We start from the raw sequence: 26,548 nt of genomic DNA, 5'->3' as shown, positions 1-26,548 counted from the left end.
CATCTAGGCAACTGACCCAAAACTTTTGAACACCTATTGCTTTAGGCCTGTAGGAACAGCATCTGCCTATCACTAAATCAGCCAGGTGATATTTCTTCTTTCAAGAGTTTGATTTCTCATTAAGAACCGTTTTACATACCACCCCCACAACAGCATTCATCAAGTCAGCTAAGATGGGTATTTAAGAATCAACCAACTAAAAAGTAAAAGTCGAATGGTATCTACAACACTGGTCCAGATCCTGTGTTACATAACAGCTCATTGGTCATGGGTCCTAAGTTAACCTATTGATCCCTTTTTTCTTTGCTTGATTATTTGAACTGGTAGGCTACCATGTGTCAAATCAATGTCTCTCTGAAGAACTCATCAGCTTTACAGGAGTACTGAGACCATACTAGAGAAAAAAGCTTTATTCAGTGCAGCGACTCAAGGGAAAGACTCGCAATATTCAGTCTGAAGCAAAATAATTGTTTTTGTGTAATGACTGAGGCAGTACCTGTGTTGTTCTCAGCAGGTCCACTGACGGTCTGTGTGGTCATTTCAGTAGTGGGGGATGTCCTGGGTGTCCGAATCGAGTCTGTAGAATACTGGACCATGTTATGGGAACATGTGCTGATCATGAAGCAACATTTTTCTATGCATGACCTACCCAACAGAAGGCTGCTTGTGTCTTCACTGCATATGCAGAAGCTATGACTAACTGCATTAGACACATCCGAAACATTTTCTTCACATGAATGCAAAGACATCAGTGACAAAAATAAGCACACTTTTTGAGGGATGTTGTACTCAGACTGACATTCTGCACCAGAAAGAGAGTAGCTTTCATGCATAGGCGCACCATACAGGAAACAACATTTCAGTTCTCTTACTGATTACATGCAGTCTATTACTTAGCTCAGATAGATATGTTTTGAGGTCATCAATTAAGCAGCAAACAACTATCAAACACTATAACTAGAGACTTTCTAAGACACAGTACTCCGAGTCCTCCATGCATGGCATTAATATGGCATTAGTCTCTACACATGTCCCGCCCATTCCTTTATGCCTCCCCATTCACTTGAGTAGGGAAATAGTTAATCATTATAATTAAAATAGATAACTGAAATACAAAATAAAAAATAATAATAATTAAAAGGACTTTGCCATTAAAACTCAGCTGCTCTGGATAGCAATCCTGCCCAAATCTCTGATGTCCCCAAAAAAGCTTCAGTGATTAAGCACCAGGCCAAAGTAATGTTAGGTTGTGATTAGTCAACAACACCCCTTAATATCTTAACACCTTAGCGGCCAAAGTACAAATTCTAATCCACATCATGAGACCAATTGTTCTATGATGGGACAAGGTCCCAGGTTAATTAAAACCTGAACAGTGATAGGGGATTTGTTGATTTGTTAATGAGCACTTTCTCTGTAGGTTTCAAACATTTGTTTTAAGATAACTCAATTGCTGTGTGATAATGACTACAGCTGCAAATGTAATCATGCTTTTAGTTTCATCTGAATCCAGCATAGGATATTTTTTTTATGTTTTTCTTCCCGTCTACATTTATGGTTAGGGTCATGGTATGTAGCAGATGCTGTTGTGCAAAGGAACATACAGATAACAATAAGACTACATTGATGAGAATATAGCAATATCATAAACAACGTCTATTCAATCAATATCCCAATGAAAATAAATAGTATAATATACAAACCATTACAAAGAAAAGCTTCATAAACTAAGTGCATGTTGAATAGATATACCTTTAGATCCCTCTTGAAAGACCCAAAACTATCACAGGAACGGAGAGCACTGGGCAACTCATTCCACCAACAAAGAACCACTGAGGAGGATAGGAGTCCTGATTCTGAAGTTGACCTGGCATTTATGGCTGAGCAACAACAGACCTTCATCAGCAGACCACAGTGGGCAGCTGGGGACATAGATGTCTGGATCTTTTTTTTTTTTTTTTTTTTAAGATTATTTTTTTGGGCTTTTTTATGCCTTTATTTGGACAGGACAGTAGAGAGAATGACAGGAAGTGAGTGGGAGAGAGTCGGGGTGGGATCTGGAAAGGACCACGGGGCGGGAATCGAACCCGGGTCGCCAGCGTACGGTGCAGGTGCCCCAGCCAGTTGCGCCACTGCCAGGGCGAGCCAATGGAGAGTAACTAGGAGAGAAGTTACATGTGTTCTTTTTGGCTGATTGAGGACCAGGCGTGTTGCAGCCCATGTACAGCATTGGCCTATGAGTGGCTCCTGCAACTACAATACTACATGTACCCCCACAGGCTCCAACGTGTCTAACAGTGATCTTCTTGCTTTTGTTTGGCTACTTATTTTCTCATTAGCATTGTGTACATTTTCAGCAGCTCCACACATACTCATTGGCCTCATAGTTAAAGCTAATCCAAAGTCAAACGTCCACATTTCTCCGCCATTTACAGAGAGGCCTGGCAGTAGCGGGTGATTGGACTGTGTTAGTGCTTGCTTAGGGGAAAAAGAAAAATACTTGAAATACGAGTAATATAAACCTTTATTGCGTTTGTTTGAAAAACAAATATTTACAGAGACATTATACAGCAAACACAGAAGTTACCATAGCTTCAAGTATGCAAGAACTAAAACAAGAAAAATAAAAGTAGGGTTGGTGTGTGTGTCCGAGTGTGTGTGTCTGCGTGCGTGCGTGTGTGTGTGTGTGTGTGTGTATGTGCGCGTGCACATTACTGCTGTTCATCTTCAGGGCAGGAGTGCCAGGTGAGACGCTCCTCATAAAATGAGATGACGACCTGAGGGCAGCGTGTGTTTGCCTCTCGCGCCGGTACCAGATCTGCCTCGTCAGAATCTTTCCTGCACACACACACACAAAGAGAAAACAGGGGTCAGTAAAGATAGGCGATTCAACACCGAGCAATCAGACGGCAAGTGAAGTCATCCCTCACTTTGCTCCGTTCCGGCGTCTTTGGTCTCGTGGATCATTTGTTCTTTTTTTTTTTTTTTAAGCATATTTTTGGCTTTTTGCCTTTATTATTATAGGACAGTGAAGTGGTAGACAGGAAACAAGTGGGAGAGAGAGATGGGGTGGGATTGGGATATGACCGCAGGCCGGATTCGAACCTGGGTCCCCGTGGGCACTCGGACCCGTAAATGGTACGGGCGCTGTAGCCTGCTGCGCCACAGCACCCACCCCCCCCCCCCATTTGTTATTTTTGTCAATTTGTTTGTTATGTCTTGGCCTCACGGGTACGCTGGCGACTACACCGCTCCATCCGGCATCTTCTGTCTTTTAGCAATGTCTTCTGTGTGGAGTGCTTTGGGTTGCACCCTGTGCAGGTTAAATGCGCTATATAAAATAAATTGACTCGACTCACCATTTCATCAAGAACATGAGTTCCCCGCTGCTGTCTGTCGCGCCGATGATCCTCTCCGGCTCAAGGTTCCGGGCAAACCCCCGTGGCTTTTCACTCTACAGCCGCACAAACACACGTCTCGTCAGTGAGTAAAAGCTTTACGCATTCACAGGGCAACACAACCACACAGCAGTACTCGCGTCTAATAAATATCCTTTGTTTGGTTATTAGCAGACAGCATGCTGAGGAGTAGTTCACAAAAGGCAGAATTAAGAAATCCAAGATAAGTGATGAGCTAGGATGACCAGACAATACTACGCCAAGCCTCACTTCCAACACGTTTCATTAACGTCAATCCAGGATGAGTAGGATCGAGTAGGACAAGCTAGGTGTGACTAATTCAGGATACGCGTGTGCTCTTGTTTTTGCTTCAAAGAACCCACGGTTGGAATTAACAAGACGCAGAAAATAGCGCCACACCGGAAATAGAAAAACGTATTTCTGAATACGGTAGTGCCATGACGACAACCATTGTTGACTGAGGGCTAATGTGGATAGACTAACAATGAAGTGGGGTTTTTTGAATGGGACAACCAACTATTTCTGTAAAACTGCAAGAGTCGGCATGGCAGACCAACTGAATGCGACTTTACTTATACACCCACGTGTGTGTGCTTCCTTGTCTGGGCACACAACGTCATTCATGAAAGCGCTTGCCAGTTGCCACTAGAGATTCACATAAGATGACTATTTGATTTTATACTGCCTTCATATCCTACTATTTTAGAACCTTTATATAAACACTCTGACTCGAATCAGCCCCCCCCCCCCGCCCCCCCCCCCAGCTGCACTCCGTGTTAAAATCGGCCGTTTTTTTTCTCCTTTAATCCCTTATCTAGGTTTTGTGAAATACCCCTCTGGTATAAGGATTAGTTAAAAACCTTGTCCAGCTGGCTGAAGTGGACAACCTCACTGTACTCTACACACGGATGCCCCCATGTGGACATGAACAAGGAGTGCTGGCCAAACAAATGAGGTCATTTTACTCAGCAGACCATTTTGAGAAGAACAAATTGTATGTGGCTGATTTTTTTCATTCTAAATACAAATGTGATGCAAAAGTTCTTTGCACTTTGATATTGAAATAGATAAAGAATAATTAACAAGGCTGCATATTTTGTTCATTTTATATTAAACATGCCTTTTCAACTCATTTTCACCAAAGCACACAATGGTTTGCCATGCATACAACATATCTTCAGCCACAAGGGTATTTGCAGAGATGTTCTACTACTCTGTGTTCCAACATGGTACTTCCGGACATAGATCCCTCACAATCATTCATGACTAGCTCCCCCTCACCACTTTGGCCTGAGCATGTGACAAGTCTCAAATCTACAAGTCAACCACCCACAAAGGGGCATCGGCAATTTTTTTCAGCCTCAGCCAATCCCATCTACCATAATTTCCCCGACTATTAGCCGCGGCTTATACATCGATTTTGCAAAATTTCTTCAGCTATGAGGTTAACACAAGGGGGCAGTTAATATGGTATCAATATGGTTTTGTTTCTTTTAACTTGCATAAAACACTGTCTTGCGGCTTATACACAATGCGGCTTATATGCGGGAAATAACTGTATAGCAGTGCCGTGCAGGTTTGTGCAGTGATAAACTCATGGAGGTATTATATATAACTGGAGAGCGTGACTAAGTCCCGCCCTCCATACAAATGAATGGCCGATGCTAGGCTAGTAAATCCGGCCAATTTTCGCCAACGCCATATTGAACACTGGAGCTCCGATCCAGCGCCAGTCGGCTCTGACCATGCGCAAAGTTCCAAAGCTGGAAATGACGCATGGACCTATATTGATTTTTATTGGACATTCTGTAAAAAGAGAGTCATCCTCCAGTTCAGAGGGTGGCGATAATGCACATACCTTGCTTGCCGCATAACAACAAGCAGAAAAAGTTGCTCGGGAACGCACACCTGTGAGTCCAGTGGAGTGTCGCACGGAGTAATGATTGGCTGTAGGTACCCGTCCACCAACATGTACGCGCATGAGAGCTCGTGCCCAACACGGATTTTCGTGCACGGAGCTGGTTCTAAATGCTCCACGAGGCGCCATAATTGAAAATGGCGCTTGCTAACTTGCCGAAGCTAATCAATACGGCCTTGACCCCCTGGATAAACTACCTCTTTCTTCTTCTTGGCTTTGCTCTCTTCTGTTTCTGGCTCGTCTGTGGAGGGCTTCCTCTTGTTGGAGTCGGGCTTCTCCACCACCCCCTTCTGGGCCGTGTGGAAGGCGGCGATCAGCTCTGGACAGTCCAGATTCTCCTCCGGCTCCCAGGTGTTGTCCGCACTGCACACATCAACGTTACAAAATAAGGCGCCTGAGAGATGAGGCGGCCAACGAAACGGGGGCTCGTTTCCCAAAACTATAGTTGCTAACTTACGTTAGCCATTTTGGCTAGAGAGAGAGAGAGAGAGAGCACAACTTTGTTGGTTGCAATGCAATTTCCCATTGCCAACCAACTTCGTTGCTATGCTAACAGGTTAGCAACTAATGTTTTGGGAAACGCACCCCAGGTGTGTTAACGCTCACTCACTCTGAGAACCCTTTCCATTTGAGGAAGTACTCCACTTTTCCATTGACCACACGCTGATCCATGACCTTCTCCACCACATACTCCTCGGGCTCGGACACCTCCTTTTTGGACTTGCCCATCTGCTTCTTGCCCATGGCCCCCTGGAGAAACAGCAGGACAGATTCAATATGGTGACAACAGATTGACCCGCAAGCATTTCTGTGCCTTCATAGAGGCTGGCGTAGACAGCAAGAAATTACTGCACACCAATCTGACATTAAGGACTGCAGCATTGCCAGGTCAACCATGAAAACTTTTCTGAATGAAGGTACTGAGCATCAGACTAAGTGGGGGAGTTTTAGCATCCCGTGAATGTGTGTGTATTTATAGATATATATATATTTATATTCATATTTATATATATAGGAGGTGAAGTTCTAATGCAGTACACACAGTTTCTTGCGAACGTTTCGGACGGACGTCCATCAGGCTCAGAGGCTGTATGAGGTAAACAAAGATGTGTAAAGGTAGATATGAATATTAACACACACACACACACACACACTATATATGATGGCAACTGAGGGCAATTGAGGGCTTTCAAAATTCATGTCCAGTTGGCCTACTCCTCAAACAAGCCTGAACTATGAGTGAAAGGTCCTCACACTTCTTGAACAGCAAATTCAAAGACTTTCCAGGAGACCGAAGAGCAGACAAGGTATTACACAAACAAGATTTTTTATAACAAGAGCCACGAGACAACAATGCATAAGACAAAGGATGGGATGTGCAAACAATTCTCAACATCTCAAGTGGGCTGTGTTGTAGTGATTGGTGAATGTGTGGCCTTGTGCCTTTTCTAACACACAATATGTAAAATCAAGTACAGTACTGTCTATGAGCCACATCTGTATTATCAAAACCTTTGGCTTTCATTTACATTTCTCAAATCATCAACTTTCAATGGACAGTGGGGAAACCTGCCTCCATTCAGCCAGTCATCAGATAATTATGAGATCACAAAACAGAACTTTGGTGCTATTCTCAATACATTTCAACATAACCATTCAACATACATCACAACATCTGCAACTGAAAACAGAATACTCCAAAGGAGAAGCAATCATGTACTTAGACAGGAATTGCAAATTAAGACACTGGTTGTGCCATTTTTAAACTGAAGTTCCTGTAGGCCTGATTCATATAGGCCTATAGACTTACTAGATAGAAAGACTTCATCTTTCCATCCACTATGTTCAGGTCACACAAAGGCACTGGTCTTCAAGCATTCTTGGGCACAGGGGCCAACAACCAATGGAGCATGGACAGGTTTCTCTCCATTACAAAATGAGAAGACTAGATTTAAGTTAGATTTAAGTTACCTGACCTATTAAGACAGCTGAGTCAGATAAATGCATGCTATTTAAGCATGACGATACAGGCAAGTCATCATAAAAGATTGAGGCACAAGACCGACACTGTGACCCTTTTCCCATAGGAAGTAGATTTGCATAAATCATAGCAATCTTTTAAGTTTTGTGGTTTTCTAAACTAGTCCAGAAGTCACACCATACCAAATCATTTCCAAAGATTCCTGTTGTGCATTGCTTAATTTACCCATAAATGCATGAAAGTGTGTGTGTGGGTCTTGAGGAGTAAAGAATATCACACAAATTACATATCAAGGCTATTCTTTACAAAAATATAATTAGGGTGTGTGCAATCTGCATGAGTTATTATTATTATCATTATTATTATTATTTTTATCATCATTTAGACACTTAACACCTTGAAGGACTTTAGAAGATGTCTCCGCCCTTATAGACACTTGTTAGCATAGCCTACTAGAATAAGCATGATAAGATATCTGATTTGTTCCAACAAATATGCATAAAAAAATTAACTTGCTTGAGACAACATTATTGTCCTATTTATCCTGCAGTCTCGGCCATTTGCTGATTGTGCTAGTTAGTCTGTTTACCTAACTGTGTTGTGAAAACAGTGTTCACATTAGGCCTGCATGTTAAGAGTGTTGGAAAGACATTTCCAGATGAGGCTATTTTCAAACTAATCCTAGTTTGAATCCTTTTCAGACTAATGGTCTCTCCCGAAATCAAGAGATAAGACCTAAATGAAATTCAATACTTTATGAACGAAATTCAATACTTTGGGCCTTGACGTGACAATATTACGTTTAAGACTAAGTGTAGGCGACACTAGAGTGGATCTGAAAATAACATATAAAAGGTGATGCACTGAACTATGTGACTACTATAAGCTAGAGGGAGGAGTAAACTTTATGCCGCCAGTGTCTAAACCAACCATAAAGAAACCATAATGTCAAGTGTGTAAGGAAAAACAAATATAGAAAATCAAAAGTGGTATTGTTTTTTTTTAGTCTAAAAACTAGGACAACAACTATTTCTAATGGCCCTGTAGATGCAAAGATTTGGCCATTTGGACACTTGTTTTCACCGTAAACTGAACGTTGTCTTATGTATTACAGCTAACTGGATGCCTTAAGGCGAGAAGAACGAGTATACTGGGGCACTCGGTGTGAATCATACATTGCCCAATGTGGATTGAGCTTCTGATGCTGACCGCCGAAAATGGACAAAAAAAAGATAGGCCTATCAAACCAATCTTCGCGACGGTCTCCATGTAGCATCTACCATGCAGTGCTGCTTACAGTTCCTAGCAACTAGCGCAACTAGAACGAGATGTTCTTGAAATCTCTGATTTGCAAGCATCAACGTTAGTTGGTCAGCAAGAATGCTTCTCTATACCTAGCCGTCGTGCAACTTACTCAGTGCCACAAGAAGATAATGTAGAACATCGCTGATTCTTATGCTGCGTGCTAAAGTGTCCAAAACAAAAACTATGATCTCCATCCGTTGAAATAATTGTTTCCTATGGCAAGACGAGGTCAGGGGTCAAACTTGCGGTACCAAATCTGTAACGCTATTTCTCTAACGTTATGTTGCATCATCAACTGCGACCAACTAGCCCGATTTTCAAATAAGTACCTAATGTATAGTGTGGGTATAACTAAAAGGGCACGGCTGATTGATGGATTGACTCCCAATAATATTGGCTGCGGAGGTTTAACGTCCATTATGCTAACTTATCCTTAGCAAGCTAAGCGCTGCTCTTAGCATCAAGCTGCCTCTTTTCAACTCAAGACAACTGCAGAATCGCGCAAGTTAGCATGCGAGCCCCAAGTACGTGTAGACGGCTCAGTTAACGCTACACAAATAATACCATGTGATGGTAATAACGTTTAATATCCATTGAAATAATCGCACTACCAAATATGAACCACTGCTGTGCATTACGTTACTGTGCGTTGCAAATTTGCGACTCGGTTGCTTACGATTGCCAGTTGCCATGATAAAAACTAAAGTAACCTGGTTATCTGCATGCTTTGTTAACATCGTGCAGAGCACACACGCAGATTCCCTTTAAATAATCGTTGTATGAATCGAGGCATAACGTTACTTACATAAAATAATGTTACTGCTAAATACAAACACGGGATAATACGTATTAAGACCCAATTGTAATCAAACACCAAGGCGTGCTTTCACTACCAAACCTCGTCGTGAATACCATGCTGGAATTGTTAGTTCGCTAGCTCGCTAATCTAGGTCCTGCGCGCGAAAAAAGAGAATGGTGCTGTGCGCTGATATATCAGCCTGCAAATGGTTCGCGCAAGTAGCCTAGCTAAGTATACGATTATCGGAATAATTTGCCTTTGACGCACATATGCCTATGCATTTAATTAGTAAAATGTATAAACATACCTACTTTCTTTTGTGTTATGTGGCGGGTTTTCCAGATATTGATGCCTCTGAGTTCTTCAATGCAGTGTGAACACGGGGGAAGAAGAACATACAACTGCTCACATTACGTACAGTTCCTACGTCTCACGCCCACAATGGCAACGACGTACGTGCGTACTGCCGTCACACACAACAAAGGCGACGCCCCGCTCCAGGGGGAGGCAAGTCCTTTCTAGCCCTTACCTTTTCGGTGTACAGGTTTACGTGGCACTAGACCAACTAATATAATGTCTATTATCGTGTTGTGTTTTAGGTCAATATAACTCTTCAGCAGAAAAAATATTTGGCTGCATGGGCCAGGTTGCACAGTGGTATTTATTATGGGGGCCTATGCAAGATCTTAGCACAAACATTGGTGGGTCAGCTCTCTCACACACACCACATCGTGGCCTTTGTTCATGCTTGAAAACTGACTCCTCCTTCCCTGGCATTTAAATCAGTGCATGGTCTTTATGGACAGGTCTTGTTCCTGTGAATTGCCCACTCGGAGGCTATTGAAATGTTGAGTGTCACTATTGGCATTCCATACACCTGAAATTTCAGATATGGGCTAGGCCAAGAGGAAAGGTTAAATTCTTCAGCTAAAGGATTTCCCATAGTGGTCCATCAACAACAAAGCCTTTTACCATTACTTAGCATAATGTGGGATAAATACACTGGCATAAGTCACAAATGCGCTTCAAGTTATACACAAGATAGGCCTAATTCAAGGAAGGATTCAACAAAGCTTTATTGTCATTCCTACATAGGAGTGGAAATTAGTAGGCCAACTCAGGTCCCGGTTGATTAAACAAAGCAAAGTTGCCTGAATGGCCAACCAAGGCAGCCTTCACGAGCAAAGAGTAACTTTAACAAGTGCTCGTTGGTGCAAAGCCAAAAGCCTGTAAATACTCAACAAATGCACTGAAACAGCAAAAAATAACATCACCAACTGAGCAGTCCTCATGTTGTTGTGTTGAATTAGACATATTACCATCAACACCCGTCCACACTAATGATGGGTTAGGACACTTGTCACAACCAGACTCTGACACACATCCTATAAAACACAGAAACAAAACTTCACATATTTAACACAGGTTATAACACAGTCACCAGTAGTCTGTGGCCTCAGCCATAGCCATTGGCTTGCCTTTGCAGCAGCCTCAAACAACTCATTTCAGTGACCGTCAGTGGAAGCCATTTCAAGAGATGTGTTGTGACTGACTTTGCTAAAGCTATCACCTATTGTGTTTGCTTGCCAGTCTGCATCGCTTTTGTTAGAGGTTCTGTGACTTTTTTCCTTTAAAAGTCCTCCTCCGGTGCGTCTTCGAAAGGAATAGTTAGCTTGATAAAGTAAATGCGGTCACACTCAAGAGTGCACTCTGAGTGTGCACCACACTCAGAGTGCACCTACCTGATCTCAAAGCAGTCACAACAATTCACTTGCAGTTGGATTCCAACATTCAACAGTCTCCAGTCCAAAGTTAGCTAAATAAAATTGCTTTGCCAAAATTAGAGTGACCTATTTTGTATGAAAGGCATTTTGTGGACAGGCAGTGTATCATAAATAAAAACAGTGTGAAAAAAATCAGTAGAAATCTGAAAAATACATAGGCTTATCCAAAACAAGCATTAAACACCAGGATGCTAATTGTGAATTATAAACAACTGCACCTTGATAACAAGAAATTCAAGACACCCCTCCTGTGTCTTGAAGTGGATTTTGTTTGACTGTTTTTTTCAGTCCCTAACAAGTCAAGTGTTTGTCCAAACAGTTCACATTTTCAAAACTCTACACACAGTTAGCACAACATCTGTCTTTTGTGGCCATAGGCCTACCATTCACACATTGCATGTCATTTTCACACAATATGCAGTAAGTGAACACATTTCCACAATGCTTACATTACAGACAAGTTATACCTCTCAACAAAATTATGGATCGTTTTTCTATTATTTACAGATGTTAACACACAACATCCCACAGTTACAGTTTTTTTCCAATTGCTAAAACACAATTTTGAAAACTTGCACACAATTGTGAAAATGTACACACAGTTCACAAAACCACACCCCAAATTTCAAAATACTTCAATCTACCTAGATATAGCTAAATGAAGCACTGCAATCAAAACTGCATAACATTACCAAAATCAAACCTTTGCACATGGCACACACTTCATTCATTCACAAGATTTTTGTCTAACCAACTACACACTGTTGGTCATAATGAAAAACACTCTTAGCTTTGCATAATACTATTAAAATTGTAAGTTCTTTACGTGTATATAAATATTTGCAGATACAGCTGTTGAAACTTTTTTTTTTTCACCAAACAAGTCAGTGCAACATATGCACAGCATTGTCAGCATATATTTACATTGGACTATCCCTTCCCCTCTTATTATCACCCTCCCTCTTCCTCTTCCTCTCTCTGCAATGTCTTCCATTTTTGTTGTAAAAAAAGGTGCACGTTGTTTTATGGTTTTACAGTATTGTTTTTATCTTTGTGAAGCACGTTGGGTTGCCCTGCTGGACAAAATGTGCTTTAAAGATAAAGTTGCCTTGCCTTACCTTACCTGTGGTCTTTGTGGTCTTTATACTTCCTTATTGAAGTGGAATAAATTTAGCATTGAGGTGTTTGGCTAGGTGGCACACGTCAATGGTCTGTCAATTAGCTCATGTGTGTTATCTTTGGATGGCATTGTTTTGAAACTGCAAACAAGTTTATGTCCGATTTTTGTGTCATGCAGAGAACGGTGTTGGAGACATTTGGAGACTTGAGAGGATGTGTTGCTCTCTGTGTGTCAGTTTGAATAATTGTGCTATGAAAGTCATTTTAGTGTGTTAGCAATGGGAAAAAACTGTAAAACAATATTCCAAACCTTAGATACAGCTGGCCTATAAAACGTCTGCTTCTGCAATGATATCAGTTCAAAACCAATCAGCTGATAATAAACAATTGAATAAATGACACACATCTGATTTATGTTGGATAAATGGGGCCAACCACAGCTAATTCCAGTCTAGTTTAGACTCAGTGCACAGGGTTTGTTTTTTTATATATATTATTGACACTTCAGTAAAAGGAGGACTTTGAGGAGGGTCATTCCACGCCAAATCAACCAGAGCCCACGCACTTGCGTCTCAAAAAAATCTGAAAAAAATACCATGTGTGCCTATGTTACCCAGGAGACACTCTGTAAAATGTTTTTGTGCTAAGATCAATACTTTTCAAGTAACAGCCAGTTTTACAGGGGGAGGGGGGTGTCAAATTTGTTCTGCCTCTTCTTTTTGTCAAAGTTCACAAGCTCATTGCTCAAGAACTAGAATCTGTAGGAGGCTCAAATTTTGCAGGCTGGTGCATAAATAGGAATAGTATGCAGTAAAATCACCACAAGTAGTCTGGATGATCCTGCATGGTCATAGCAGTCCCTCAAAGTTGATCAAAATTGTATTGGAGTTCTTGGCTGGGCTCTGTTTAGGCTTACAGAAGACATATTTCTACTCAACATAGGCTCTTGATTTTTTTTCTCTTATTGAGATCAGTAGAAACACTCTCCGAAAAAGCAATGAAGAGAAAAGAAAATCCATCAGGGACTGAACAGCAGACCTCACAAGTTTGAAAAATAATTTTAGATCTCATATTCAGAGCACCCTAACACCTTGTGGGAATATACAAAGATTTTTTTTAATATTTTTTTCGTTAATCTGCATTACCTCTTCTTTTTAAAAACACCAATTTGACTTGTCTTATGCGAATCTTTCTTTTTCATTTTCTACCCTAAACATGGACAAAATGCACCATTGAGATCAATATGTTTTGTCCCCACCCGGCAATTTCAGTGATTCAGTGATTTTAGTGGCACCTAGTGGTTACTCTATACAAAACAAATCTCTCAATAGATCTCTGGTGCATTTTGCCCTTGTTCAGAAAGAAGAGGTAATGCAGATTATAGAAAAAAATATAAAAAAAATCTTTGTATATTTCCACAAGGTGTTAGGGTGCTCTGAATATGAGATCCAAATGTATTTTTCAAACTTGTGAGGTCTGCTGTTCAGTCCCTGATGGATTTTCTTTTCTCTTCATTGCTTTTTCGGAGAGTGTTTCTACTTATCTCAATAAGAAAAAAACCCCAAGAGTCTATGTTGAGTAAAAATGAAGGTCTAAACAGAACCCAGCCAAAAACTCCAATAAAATTTTGATCAACTTTGAGGGACTGCTATGACCATGCAGGATCATCCAGACTACTCGTGGTGATTGTACTGCATACTATTCCTATTTATGCACCAGCCTGCAAAATTTGAGCCTCCTACATATTCTAGTTCTTGAGCAATGAGCTTGTGAACTTTGACAAAAAAAAGAGGCAGAACAAATTTGACACCCCCCTCCCCCTGTAAAACTGGCTGTTACTTGAAAAGTATTGATCTTAGCACAAAAACATTTTACAGAGTGTCTCCTGGGTAACATAGGCACACATGGTATTTTTTTCATATTTTTTTGAGACGCAAGTGCGTGGGCTCTGGTTGATTTGGCGTGGAATGACCCAGGAGTGATGTTTGAACTCTGACAGTGAACTCTGTATTGGAATGCCTTTGAATCTGAATTACACGGACAAGTCTCAACCAAGAAATTTAGTGTAAAAATGCTGGATTGCATGTTTTGCATGCAAATGTAAAACTGACACATAAAAGTCTGCAGTTTTTGTAATGTCAACAGTATTTTGAAACCGTGTATTCTGATTGACTGCATGTTTGAAGTGAAAGAAAGCTTCATTCTTTGACAGAATGATTTCATTTTGAGTCAGATTTGCAGTGTTTTGGTAAAGTTAGTGTGTGCAGAGAAATTACGAGTTAGTGTGTAGCAAAATGTGGTGTAACATGGAATGTGTTTTTGAGAGGAAAATGATTGAAAAAAAAGCAAAGCAAAATAATACATTCTGTGAAAATGTTTTGAGAAAGTTTAATTTAAAAGATGAAAACAATATATTATTGTGATTAGTGATGATATTAGGCTATAGTGATACATAACAGTTTCATAGATGTGCTTCTATAGAGAACATATAACCTTGTTATGCCTTTAATCCTATACTGACTGAATGTGCTGTGTTTTGTTTGGCTTCACTTTGTTGCTTTATTCTTTGCAACCCCAAATTAGAAAAAGCTGGGTAGTTTTGTACAAAAACAGAATGTAGCCTAATAATATGCAAATCTGGAAAAACGCATATTCAGCTGCCAAAAGGACACAGACAACAAATGTTGAAAATTACAAATTTGAGCCTATTCAAAATGAATCGCAACACGTTTCAAAAAACGTTGGGATGGGGACGACAAAATGCTGGAAAAGTTGTCAAATGATAAAGAAAAGAGAAAGAGAAATGTTTTACAACTAATTTGGGTAGGCCTAACTGAAATTGTGAAGTATTTGGGTGTTCATCCCTCACAGTAATATCATTCCAGAGAAATCTTTGCAAAGGCTGAAAAACAATATTGGATATTTGTGGTCTTATGGACTTCAGATGGCACTGCAATAAAACCAGACCTGTTTATGTAAAGCCAATCTTATGGGCTCAGGAAAACCTCTGATATCCATAGCACAGTTTGATACTCAATTCAGTTTCTTTAAAATGGAGGTTGGCCCCACCAACTGGCTGGGGCACCTGCACCACACCCCGGCGACCCGGGTTCAATTCCCGCCCGTGGTCCTTTCCGGATCCCACCCCAGCTCTCTCTCCCGCTCGCTTCTTGTCATTCTCTATACTGTCCTGTCCAATTAAAGGCATAAAACCCCCCAAAAAATATTGATGCATATTGTGACGCATATTGGTGTGATAAGATCAATAAAAATTTGCATCTGGGCTAAAGAGGAGAGGGCCTATCCAACCTCCAACTTGTTTTAGTGCTCGGTTCAAAACCCAATATGGGTGAAGCAGCTGAGTGGTAAACATCCCCTTTCACAACTTTTTTTAAAAAAAATTCTGGCATCAAATTCAGAAAATTACCATTTTCCATAAAATAGTCAAAATGTTCATTTTCAATGTTATGTGTCCTTTTTGCTGCTAAATATGGTTTACGAGACTTATGTATGCATGTATGTGTATAACACTTTTGTGTTTTATACTATTCTATTTCCTTTTTTTATTTTTACACTACTGCAATTGTATCTTCTTGCAAAAAAAGAGCTTTAGAGATGATCAATTTGTCAGGCATTGTTCTTAAGGATTTTTCAAAGAGCAGCAAGCATGGTGAGGTCAGTCCATGTCCAATCAAAGAGTCCCTGAAGTTCATACAACCTTGTTGTCCGTTGCCATAGTTGTGAGCAATGGGTGATATGTTTTTGTTGACACATTTTGTTGACACATTCTCTCTCTCTCTCTGTCTCTCTCTCTCTCTCTCTCTCTCTCTCTTTCTCCTCTCTCTCTCACACACACATACACAGACACGCACACAGAAACAGAAGAATCAGGGAGTTGGAACACTAAATAACAACCAAATATGTTATAGTTTTTCTTCAATCGCTAACAAGCGTTTGTCCATTCATTTGACACATTTTCAAAACTCTAAACAGTTAGCACAGTATCAGTCTTTTGTAGCCATACCATTAACACATTTCATGTCGTTTTCACATAGTATGCAGTCAGTGAATACATTTCCACAATGCATACATTTTCTTAACAGACAAGCTACCTCTTAACAAAATTATGGATCGTTTTTCTATTATTTACAAATGTTAACACACAACATCCCACAATAGCAAACACAGTATTCTAAACCTTAGATACAGTATAAAAACCTCTGCTCCTGTAATGATATCAGTTCAAAAGCAATGTATCTCAGCTGATAATAAACAAACAATTGAATAAATGACACGCATGATGTTGGGTAAATTGGGCAAACCACAGCCAATTCCAGTCTGGCTTAGACTCAGTGGCAGGGGTCATTTTTTTCATATGACATTGACACAGTAAAAGGAGGACTTTGAGTAGTGATGTTTTGGAAACAAAAACAGAAAAAGACAATCACTGTGATGTCTGTACGAGGAAGAGTAATGCTAGAAGTATACTCGACGCACCCGACCTGTCGCGCGACAATGTGACGTCAAAATGACGTAATTTCCTGTGTCGCAAGCCACATTTCAGCCGCGCGCCGACCTGTCGGACACCGAACATTTTTTATCAACCGCGCGCGCCAACCTCGCACGACAACTAGGAAGAGATTGAAGCCAAGCTCACGGAGCCAGTGTCCTTCTACAGTCATCAACCACATAAACCACATTCAGGCATTATCATATAGCCTATCCAACATCTTAAATAAGCCCATTCATTTTTAAAACGACTGTAGTCATGAAGTTTGAATAATAGTAAGTTTGAGAAGTGGGAAGTTAACTTGGCTAGGCTGCAGCAAGAGTTGCCGTTTGGATGACTGATTTGTTTACAGTCGTGAACCACGTTGGATAAGTTAACGAAGTTACCAGTGAGAGTTGCAACAGGAGGATATTAGGGGGAAAGGACTAGGACCGAGGCACATAAGCATTCCAGCAAAAGGTAAGGAAGAGATTTATTTTCAACCAAAGGATATCTGCTAGACCTAAAAAAAAAAAATATCTTTCCATTTAGGGAGATTACACTCATCTCATAAACGAGATGGTAGGCTAATCCTTCAATTGTGCAAGCTAAGTCTGAAATATCAGCAAAGAAGCTAGTTGCTACTGCCATTAACGTCAATGGATACCGTGCCTCTGTTCAGGAGAATACTGCAAATTGTGTCGCGACTACCACACGCAAGTATACATGGTTACAACGTTCCCCGTGACGTCAACATGTCGCACGACAAGTCGGGTGCGTCGAGTGTACTGACCGCTTAAGAGCAAGGGGCCCAGGAAGAAGGGCAGGCCAGTGAGAGGAGCAATGAGAGGTGCAGGAGCAGTGAGAGGAGCAGGGCCAGGGAGAAGAGTAGGCCCAAGGAGAGGGCAAGGTAGAGGTGTAAGAATGTGTGGTGGTGGTGGCATTCCAAGGGTTGCAAGAACAGTAGTCAGTGATGACATTTGTGCCACTATCATTGCCCATGTAAACCTACACTCTAAACCCAGATTTAGTTCTAATTAATCTTTTAGGTTGTCATTACTAATGTTTGTGTGTTTTGCGAAAACTCTCCGTCATAACTAAAACAAATTAGTTGATTGTAATATTTAAGAGAAATATGCAGTGCACTGATCATGTTAAGTGTACACAACTATAAAGTTTATGTTTTTGCAAGGCAGAGGAGGGGTCTAATCAAAATTCTGCCCACCATACCACCAACCGTTCTTCCCGACTCAAACACGTCTAAGTCATCACAGTCTATCTTTATCTTGCTGCTGTTACAACATTAAATGGTGGGTGAACTTTCTGATTAACTTTGTGACAAATTATGATGAAATTATCCAAAATACTGTTCAGTTGACAGATAGTTACCTAAATGTTCGTTTGTGTGATTAACTTACAAACTGTGAGAAAACTCCAGTAAAGTTGGCTTGGTTGTTAGCATGCTAGGTAATTCGGTTAGATGTTAGCTCATAGCTACCCTATAACATTCAAATTGGTGTGTATGGCAGATCATAGTTTATAATATTAGCACGTGTATTTTTGTGTAAATATACTTGTCTTGCTGCTTTAGATTTAGCATAACTCAGACTTTATCGTTGAAATTGGTGTTTCTGTCTGTAGACAGTTGCCTAACAATAGCAGCACACGTTGGTTAGCTTTTGGCTAACGTTAGCTGAAGTACATTCATGGTGATGATTTAACAGACTTGTTTAAATGGAGTAAACGATCATAGACTAACAGTTTGTTTTCTTGTGTTCTTTTGTTTGATAGGTTCTTCATCTGGGAGATACAGTGGATGTGGACTATTTACGAGTTTTGATGCTGGTTGTTAATTTATCAATAATAAAAAGCATTCCTACATTGAGATGAATTCAATGAATACAATTAATTTAATACAGTAATCTCATCATGAAACAACAATACAGAACTTAGTTTATAGCCTATTTTAATGAGCCTTTTTAATATTCAAACCGTAACCTATAATATTTATTTATTTATACAACTGCAATTCCTGAAACAGATCATTCAAATGAACTAAAGATTTTAAGTACAGACTACTAATGTAGTTTAATTGGTCTACAGCATCCACATAAGATTATTTGTTGACACAACTTAACATGTTTAGTTTTATGTTTTGCCAAAACTAGAATGGTTTAAGGCAATCGGTTTCCACGCAATGATCTAGTAATGACAACTAATTTGGGTTTAGAGTGTATAGCCTTTCACTAAGAAAGGCTGGTGAGAATATATGTAAATATCAGATGACAGATATGTTGATGACAGTAATTTTGTGGGTTTTTTTGTTCCCCCCTTTTTACCTGGGCTTTTTGCTGTCGTTTTTTGTTCAGAATGCTCTTGTGTTTCATGGATATTTTGTTCACTGTAAGCAATACTGTACAACGTTTCCTGTTCTATCATACTGTAAACAGTATTTATACTGTACCTCCTGTATAAACAGTCAAATAAAATGATAGCTTTTTATTGGAATGCTTAATGTGAACATTACATGTGGATATACAGTTCCCAACCAAGAAGTTTAGTGTAAAAACGGTGGATGTTTTGCATGCAAATACCTGTAAAACTGAAACATAAAAGTCTATGCAGTTTTTGTAATGTCAACAATAGCCAGTATTTTGAAACTAGTGCACTCTGACTGACGGCATGTAGGCCTATCTTGTGAAGTGAAAACAAGTTTTATTCTTTGACAGAATGATTTCATTTTTAATCAGATTTCCAGTGTTTTGGTAAAGTTAGTGTGTTTAGAGAAATGACGAGTTAGTGTATATGTAACAAAATGTGGTGTAGCAACATGGAATGTGTTTTTGAGAGGAAAATGATCCATTTGGCCAATTGTGTTTTGTAGGTGTGAGTCTGTGTTTAGAGTTGTGTCAAATGAATGGACAAACGCTTCTTCAATCTTCGATTGAAAAAAACTGTAAAATGGGAGACCACACTGTATAGCTGAAGGTTCTATTATGAAATTGTGTTACAGTTTTTTCCAATCGTTTACACAAAATTTTGAAAACAGGGCTCTATTTTTCTAAACACTTTGCACAATTAACCAAACACCACACCCAATTAGCAGAACGCAACAGGTTGTTAGCAAAATGGAATATTTCTGTCAAAACAATAAACAAATTGATAAAAACCTATACTGTTCTCATATCACTACACATTCTTTGAATGATTTTGTCTCCATCTTACAGACATCTACACAATAAATTCAAAACACATCTGTAAAAACCTTCTTCCAATATATGAATCTTATTCAGACAAATTGTTTGAGAGCATTAAGATAATTTAGATGACAAAAATATTTTGATGAACCCTCATCAAGCAATGCACAAAACTGATGCTGCAGACAATATTTATTTCTTTCACTGTACCATATGTTCAGTTACAGTGACAAGTCAATCAACAGAAAATGGCAAAATTATAGTTCTTACTGTAAAGTAGAAAAATAAAAATCTGTACACAAATAAAAAGTACTGTACACTTACAGTCACTGAAGAAAAACTAAAGCAACAATACAAACAAGTAACAACAATACGTTATACTAATCATCTCTCCGTCTAGCTGGATCAGGCCATAAGAGTTCATCCACATCACAGGGGTGCCTCTCATTTGGGCTTTTGTACATCCTCCCTCGCTCCTCGGGCGTAACAGATAGAGTGAACTCAGTGAACTAGCAGAGGCAAGAGAATGTGGTTGGCAAGCACACACACACACACACACACACACACACACAGTGGAGACCAGTGGAGATAGTTGCTACAGGCTTTAGTTAGCCACAACACTTCTGCTATTTTGTTTTTCAAGGACTGCCACGGAAAGGAGCTGTAAAACAGGCATGGGAGTCTGCTGAAAAAGCAAGCCAATGGCTGCTCAGGCGCTCACAGACTTGGGAGGTCACGCCGTCCTCTGTGCTGTTTCAGAGTGGAAGTTGTTGGTGTCCCTATCAATGGCTTGCGTGTCGGTTGAGTATGTTAACATGATTCAGAGTGGATGCATATAGACACTTTGTGGGTGTTAATAGGGCTCGGGATCATGACGTAAAAAACTTCGCGGGCGCAGCCATATTGGCAGCTTCACTCCTAAGTTTACTATGGATTACTATGGATTTACTCCCGCCTATATTAGTGTGTTCCTGTTACTTAGTTTTTGCCTTCTTGGTCGTGTGTTGCTGTGTAGTGGGGTGTAACAGCACCACCCATGATCGCAAGAGGAAAAGAATCGCTAATACTACATTTCTGCTTCTTGTCTTCTGCATCTGAATGAATGGATATTACGCTCGGTGCGCTACCAATATGGCGGCTATTCCTAGAATGCAAGGCTTGTTCCCGAGCCCTATTTAACACTGACAAAGTTGCAGTGTATGTTGCTTGAATGACAAAAGAATTAGCTGTACGTGTCATGAGCCTATTGAAAGACGTATGGGTACTTGAAATGATCTTGAAGGTTATTCTGTTGGTGATGTTTTTGGTTGATGTGTTAGATTTTAGTTTTTGACATATAGATTGGCCACTGTGTGAAATCCCCTGAAGCGCTAGTAATTTAACGTCTCTCCTGTGTATTTGAAGTTCTTGTTCAGAGTGATATGACAAAATATATGTCCCATGCTTAAACGTATGACGCTTAAAGCGGTCATATGTTTTTCAACATTTGTTTTGTTAGCTTATTTTTTATAAGACACCACAACAAATCATAGGCATGTTATCCAAATCAACTACTGAAAGAGAATGCCATAACATAATCATATAGGCTACTTTCTGCTATAGCCTTGAGAGAATACATTATATGTATTAATAGGAGCTGGTCAATATGGGTCCTTGGCATCTCCACAGGAATAATTCCTTGCGGCCATATTTCCGGAATTGTCTTTCAGTGAGCACACACGACCACTCATTCATACTTTGCATGTAAGCTGTTATCCCACAGTGATGATGACGTCTCAGCTCTCCCAAAGAATGACCAGCATTCCGACTGGCTAATTACCTCTGTGTTTCATGGAAAAATGGAGAGGTTTCCATGGAGAGTCATTTGTAGCAAATGTCTCATGGAAGTCTTTTGACATAATGGTCTCTTTGAGGGCAGTACGGTGTGTTCAGGTCTTAATGCTGGACCGAGTGAGTAATCTAAACATTCGTCAAGCAAGATGTCTCATTGTAAATTAATTATAACCTTAAGACATATAACTGAAAAAAAGACATCTTGGCTTGAAATAATGGTTATAAGGTTCATAACATTAAGGAGAGATGATGGATAGCCTAAACTGTTTGAACGCAGTGCACTCTATACCTTCTCATTCTTTTGTTTGGTGGCATGCTTCCTTACCATTATACCTAAAAGGACCTAATTAGTGAACTGTGACTCATTAGGGCAGGTGTAAGTGCTTGTCTGTTCACACTGATCAAAGGTTTTCCACCATTGTGAGCTGAATTGTGAAAAAGGTGGAATATGCACCCAGAGGTGATGCCAGACGGTTGTCAGAATATGGACAGCCTGTTAGCCCAAACGTTGGTCTTGAATAAATCATAGAACACTGTTTCCCAACCTTTTTTCCTTGAAGACCCCCTTGTCTGTGTCTATAGGCCCCCTACCCACATACAAGACATTGCTTTATTCAACCATTGGGGTCCAGGGATATACAATGCCTATGGCTAGCCCGTTCTGAAGGTTGCTTACACAAGTTCAGAGGTCAGAGGTAATAAATAGCTGCATGAATTTAAATGTGGTGTTATACAGGGTTTTGATTATCCAACTAGGTATTGGGATTTTAATGTGCACAAGTCATTTTGGTGATCTCACAACCTCAGACCAGGCAGCAACACTGTGCGGATCCCCTGCAATCTCTGGAAGCCCAGGCTATTGGGGTCCCCGGACCCCAGGTTGGGAACCACTGATCTAGAAAGAGATCAGAGTGTGCATACTCTGTCCAAGCTCATCTGTCTGACAAATGCATGAATGAAAAAAAAAGATGAGAAATCCATCAACAATTCGAATGTTTTTTTACACAATAAAGTGCCTTTTTGTGGAAGTGGGGGCAACTGAGTGCATGTGTGTGTGTGTGTGTGTGTGTGTGTGTGTGTGTGGGTGTGGGTGTGTGTGTGTGTGTGTGTGTGTGTGTGTGTGTGTGCATGCGTACATGTGTGCGCACATGACCAAATTTGTGTGACTGCATGACCCTCGGGTATAAAAAGCATGCCGCATGCATGTGTGTATTGACTAACACAGAGTTGGGAGAAAATGCAGTCGTCTCATCTCTTCTCTTTCTTTCTCTCTTCTCTTGCTCTCTCTGTCCAGGCTGTCTCTGCATTAATGCCAAACAGTGCCAGTGAAGACAGCCAACGCATCAGCCGCAAGAGCCATTACATTCAGGTAAGCGCAAAACATTAAGTTGTATAGGCTACCATCATGTTGCATGGCTGTTTGGACATTGATGTTAAACTGTGTAAATTGTGTGACTCATATTCAACTTCCATGCCAAGATGGCTACATTTGTTGAGTAAAATTTTTCACTTTATTAGGCTACACAGATGAGTTTTACAATTTACATCTTAACACATGTAAAACAATATCTCAACATGGAGTACTTTTGAACAGCCATACTTTGTTGACAACAGAAGGAGCAAGAGAAAAACAAATAGGCTCTCTTAAAATATAAATAATAGCCTAAATAAGACCATTAAAATGGGAATCCATTCTAGGCTATCCAAGAACTCAGACTGTCTCATTTTGTGGTCAGGGAGAGGTTTCTTTCCAAGCTTCAACATGATTTGCTTGGACTACTGGGTCTGCATGGCATGAAGGTCTTGCTATTTTTTTTTTTAAAATGTTTTTGCAATATAGGCCTTCATATTATAAACAATTCATTTAATAAGATTGCTTAACATAAATAAGGTATAACAATGACGAAACATGAATGGCACATTTGAATAGCCTATTCCATTGTGAGCCTGTAGCCTATACCTTTTTATTATAGGCTACATTGTATTCTTTTCATTATTATAAAATGCATCTGTCTAGGCCTACACAAAACTATCACAAAACACTTCACCATAACTTAAATACCTATTTGATCTATTTTTTTTGTGTGTGTCTGTAGCGTTATCATGAAAAGCCCCGTAGCCTCAACATTGAGGATTTCCCACTAACAGAGCCGCCTACGAGTCCACGTGCCCAATCGCCGGTTATTTTGAAGCTTCACCCCGCTGCAGTGAAACCATCCCACTTACGTGCCAATCTGCCGCTACGCTTCGGACGAACGAGTGAAGTGCTGCAGCCGAAGGACCAGCAAGCACAATCAAAATTCTCTCTCAACCTCCCGCAACGGTTCGGCCGGTCTGAGGTGTGCAGCACGTGCAAACGCTCGGGAACTCCGCCGTCCGCCACGCTGCCTCAAAGATTCGGAAGAAGAAACTTGATAGACACCATTAGATGGCTTCCTATCCGCACTCTGTTCATTCTTGAGTCCAAGTCATCCGAAGACAAAATACGGTAAGAACAGGAGGTGCAAATAAGTAGGATACGAAATTAGATCAGCTTGCATAATTGTTTGAAATGTGTTGTTTTAGCCTTGAGAAATGAATAATGCACCGACCAAGTTGTAGAACATATTGCTGATAGTTCTGATAATGTTGCGTTTTAATATTCAACACATAATTTCAACGAGTGGATTTTTGCCCTGTATGTTTGGAACTAATGTTACGTTTTTTTGTTAGGACTTCATTTGATGACAGCTCTGAATGGGCAGAGAACACTGTAGAAAAAAGGGACAGAACGTTTATGGATTTTTGACAGAAATTGAGTCAACTATTTGTCATCTGCATAGGATGCCTTGGAGGTGGAAATGTAGGCCTAGAGAAAACTCTTTCTTGCCACATGAGGTTGTGTGTTGTCATTCATTTCTATGTTTGAAATAAAAGGCTTTGTTCATTGGAACTATTAAGTTCTGTCTGACATTAATTCATCAAACAACAATTTGGAGATACGGTGAAACAAATACTCAACAAACCATGCCCATAGCCTAAATTGCCTCTTATGCATATTATTCATCAGATGAATGATAAAATAAGAATATTAAGGGTTTGTCAATGTTTTGATAATTCAATGTAAGACTGGTTAGGCGGCCTATAGAACTAGGCCTATATAGACTACTGATAAGACTGTGTTTAGCACCATTTTGTAATCTTTCTGTGCCTGAAGTCATAGCTAGGCCTTCTGTAGACAACACATGAGATGCAGGAGGTCAAAACACTATTTTAGTCCTTTACAACATGAACATCATATAGGCCTACTGGATTGGGTCTTCATACCACAGCGCAAAAAGATCTTCCCCTCTGTATGTAACAACCAAACACCAAATTTGGCGGAATGTAGTCTATGTTTGGCTGATCCATCTATTTGAATTTATGGGGGGGAAAAAAAACAGGCTACACTTCTGATATTCAAGGTTATTCGTCTTATCAAAAGTTGTGAGACATTGAAACAAGTTGTGAAACACTGACAAGATGTCATCAAGACATTTCTGATAATACACCAAAACAAATAGGCCTATATAATATGCAGGTCTTGTTCTCTCTCAAAGATTAATGGCTGTTATGGTTAGCTATTTTAAGAGGTAAAGTGACATTATAACACAAAAGTCTGCTCTGAAAGCATTCTCTCAGCACTAGTGGACTTCCAAATGATAGCCATTTGATCTGTTAATCTGTGCTGTATTATGTAGCTACTGCTTTTGATGGATGAACAGGTGACATTTTGACTGGATTTACTGAATGATAACTAATAATTGTGTTAAGTGAGACCAGCCTTCTAGATCTAAACAGTAGTGGCAAATTCAGATCAGTGCCATGTAACAGTAGGCCATATGTGCAAATTCATATTTAGCTAAATTGGCGGTGGTCTGCACTCTCGGACACTTTTATCTATAGGTACAACAATCAAGATACAATAAAGGGACAGTGTCAGTGCCTCTAAGATATTGTCAGTGCACCAAGTAAGGGATAATGGACAACACAGCATTTGGTTCACAGAACAAAGAAATGCATGTTCAAGGCCCGACACGCCAGCATAAGTGCATACATTTCTTTCTTTACATTACAAGTGCATTTCTTTTATTTATACCGTTGCTAAATTCTGAATGTCATCAGTATTTTACATCTCTGATGCAATGTGACAGTTCATTTAAACTTAAGTCTGGCAAACTAATGTAGGTCTACAAGTGTCCTATAGGCAGAACTAGGCAACATCAGGTGTGCAAATAACCTATGGTTATTACACATTCTAAAGAATGCATGACAATGAGAAATTCAACCAAGAAGTGGTATAATATAATCACATGGAACAGAATAGAACAGAAAAACTGTTAAAGCCAAGTTAAGGGAGCGAGAAGGTAAGCTAGATGGAAGACGGCAGTGGTAAGGGTCATAAGCATGTCCAGTTTACCACCAGCAGATGGCGACATATTCAGGATTTGTTTTGTACTCTATTTTGCTTGAAGTAGTCAAAGTAAAAATATGAGAGTAGGTTGACCAAATAATGTAACATTAATTTCGAAGTGCTGGAATAACAGTAGATTTCCTTTCTTATATATAGTCTAGACATGTTGAACATTTCTTAAACTAATTTGGGCTATTTAGCCTAAAGACAAGCTGACAAGGAAAAAGGGGGGAAATCAAATCAAATCACAGCATATCTTAGCCTACACTCAG

At 40.0% G+C, this 26,548-nt stretch overlaps 2 protein-coding genes across 5 annotated transcripts; one reads left to right on the top strand and one right to left on the bottom strand.

Annotated features, from left to right (window-relative positions):
• Positions 1-2,506: 2,506 nt before the first annotated feature.
• cbx3a (chromobox homolog 3a (HP1 gamma homolog, Drosophila)) lies at positions 2,507-9,859 on the bottom strand. Of its 4 annotated transcripts, none has more exons than XM_062529241.1 (6): positions 9,734-9,857; positions 6,380-6,424; positions 5,948-6,087; positions 5,535-5,700; positions 3,360-3,454; positions 2,507-2,838 (listed from the first exon to the last, which is right to left on the bottom strand). In XM_062529241.1, the coding sequence occupies exons 2-6, from the start codon at positions 6,410-6,412 to the stop codon at positions 2,712-2,714; spliced, it is 561 nt and encodes a 186-aa protein (XP_062385225.1). In that variant the 5' UTR covers positions 6,413-6,424; positions 9,734-9,857; the 3' UTR covers positions 2,507-2,711. The 4 variants fall into 4 exon arrangements, with proteins under 4 accessions (XP_062385225.1, XP_062385226.1, XP_062385227.1 ...); XM_062529242.1 differs by having other exon boundaries at positions 9,730-9,835; XM_062529243.1 differs by lacking the exon at positions 9,734-9,857 and adding an exon at positions 8,733-8,813.
• A 13,279-nt stretch (positions 9,860-23,138) lies between these two features.
• On the top strand, positions 23,139-24,776 carry npvf (neuropeptide VF precursor). Its single transcript, XM_062529701.1, has 3 exons — positions 23,139-23,213; positions 23,941-24,332; positions 24,557-24,776. Exons 1-3 carry the CDS (start codon positions 23,154-23,156, stop codon positions 24,630-24,632), a joined length of 528 nt encoding a protein of 175 aa, XP_062385685.1. The 5' UTR covers positions 23,139-23,153; the 3' UTR covers positions 24,633-24,776.
• The last annotated feature ends 1,772 nt before the right edge of the window (positions 24,777-26,548 follow it).

The sequence above is a fragment of the Sardina pilchardus genome, chromosome 24 (assembly GCF_963854185.1).
Source record: "Sardina pilchardus chromosome 24, fSarPil1.1, whole genome shotgun sequence".
Classification (NCBI taxonomy): domain Eukaryota; kingdom Metazoa; phylum Chordata; class Actinopteri; order Clupeiformes; family Clupeidae; genus Sardina; species Sardina pilchardus.
Note: the sequence above shows the minus strand (reverse complement) of the source record. Positions and strands in the feature narration are given on the sequence as shown.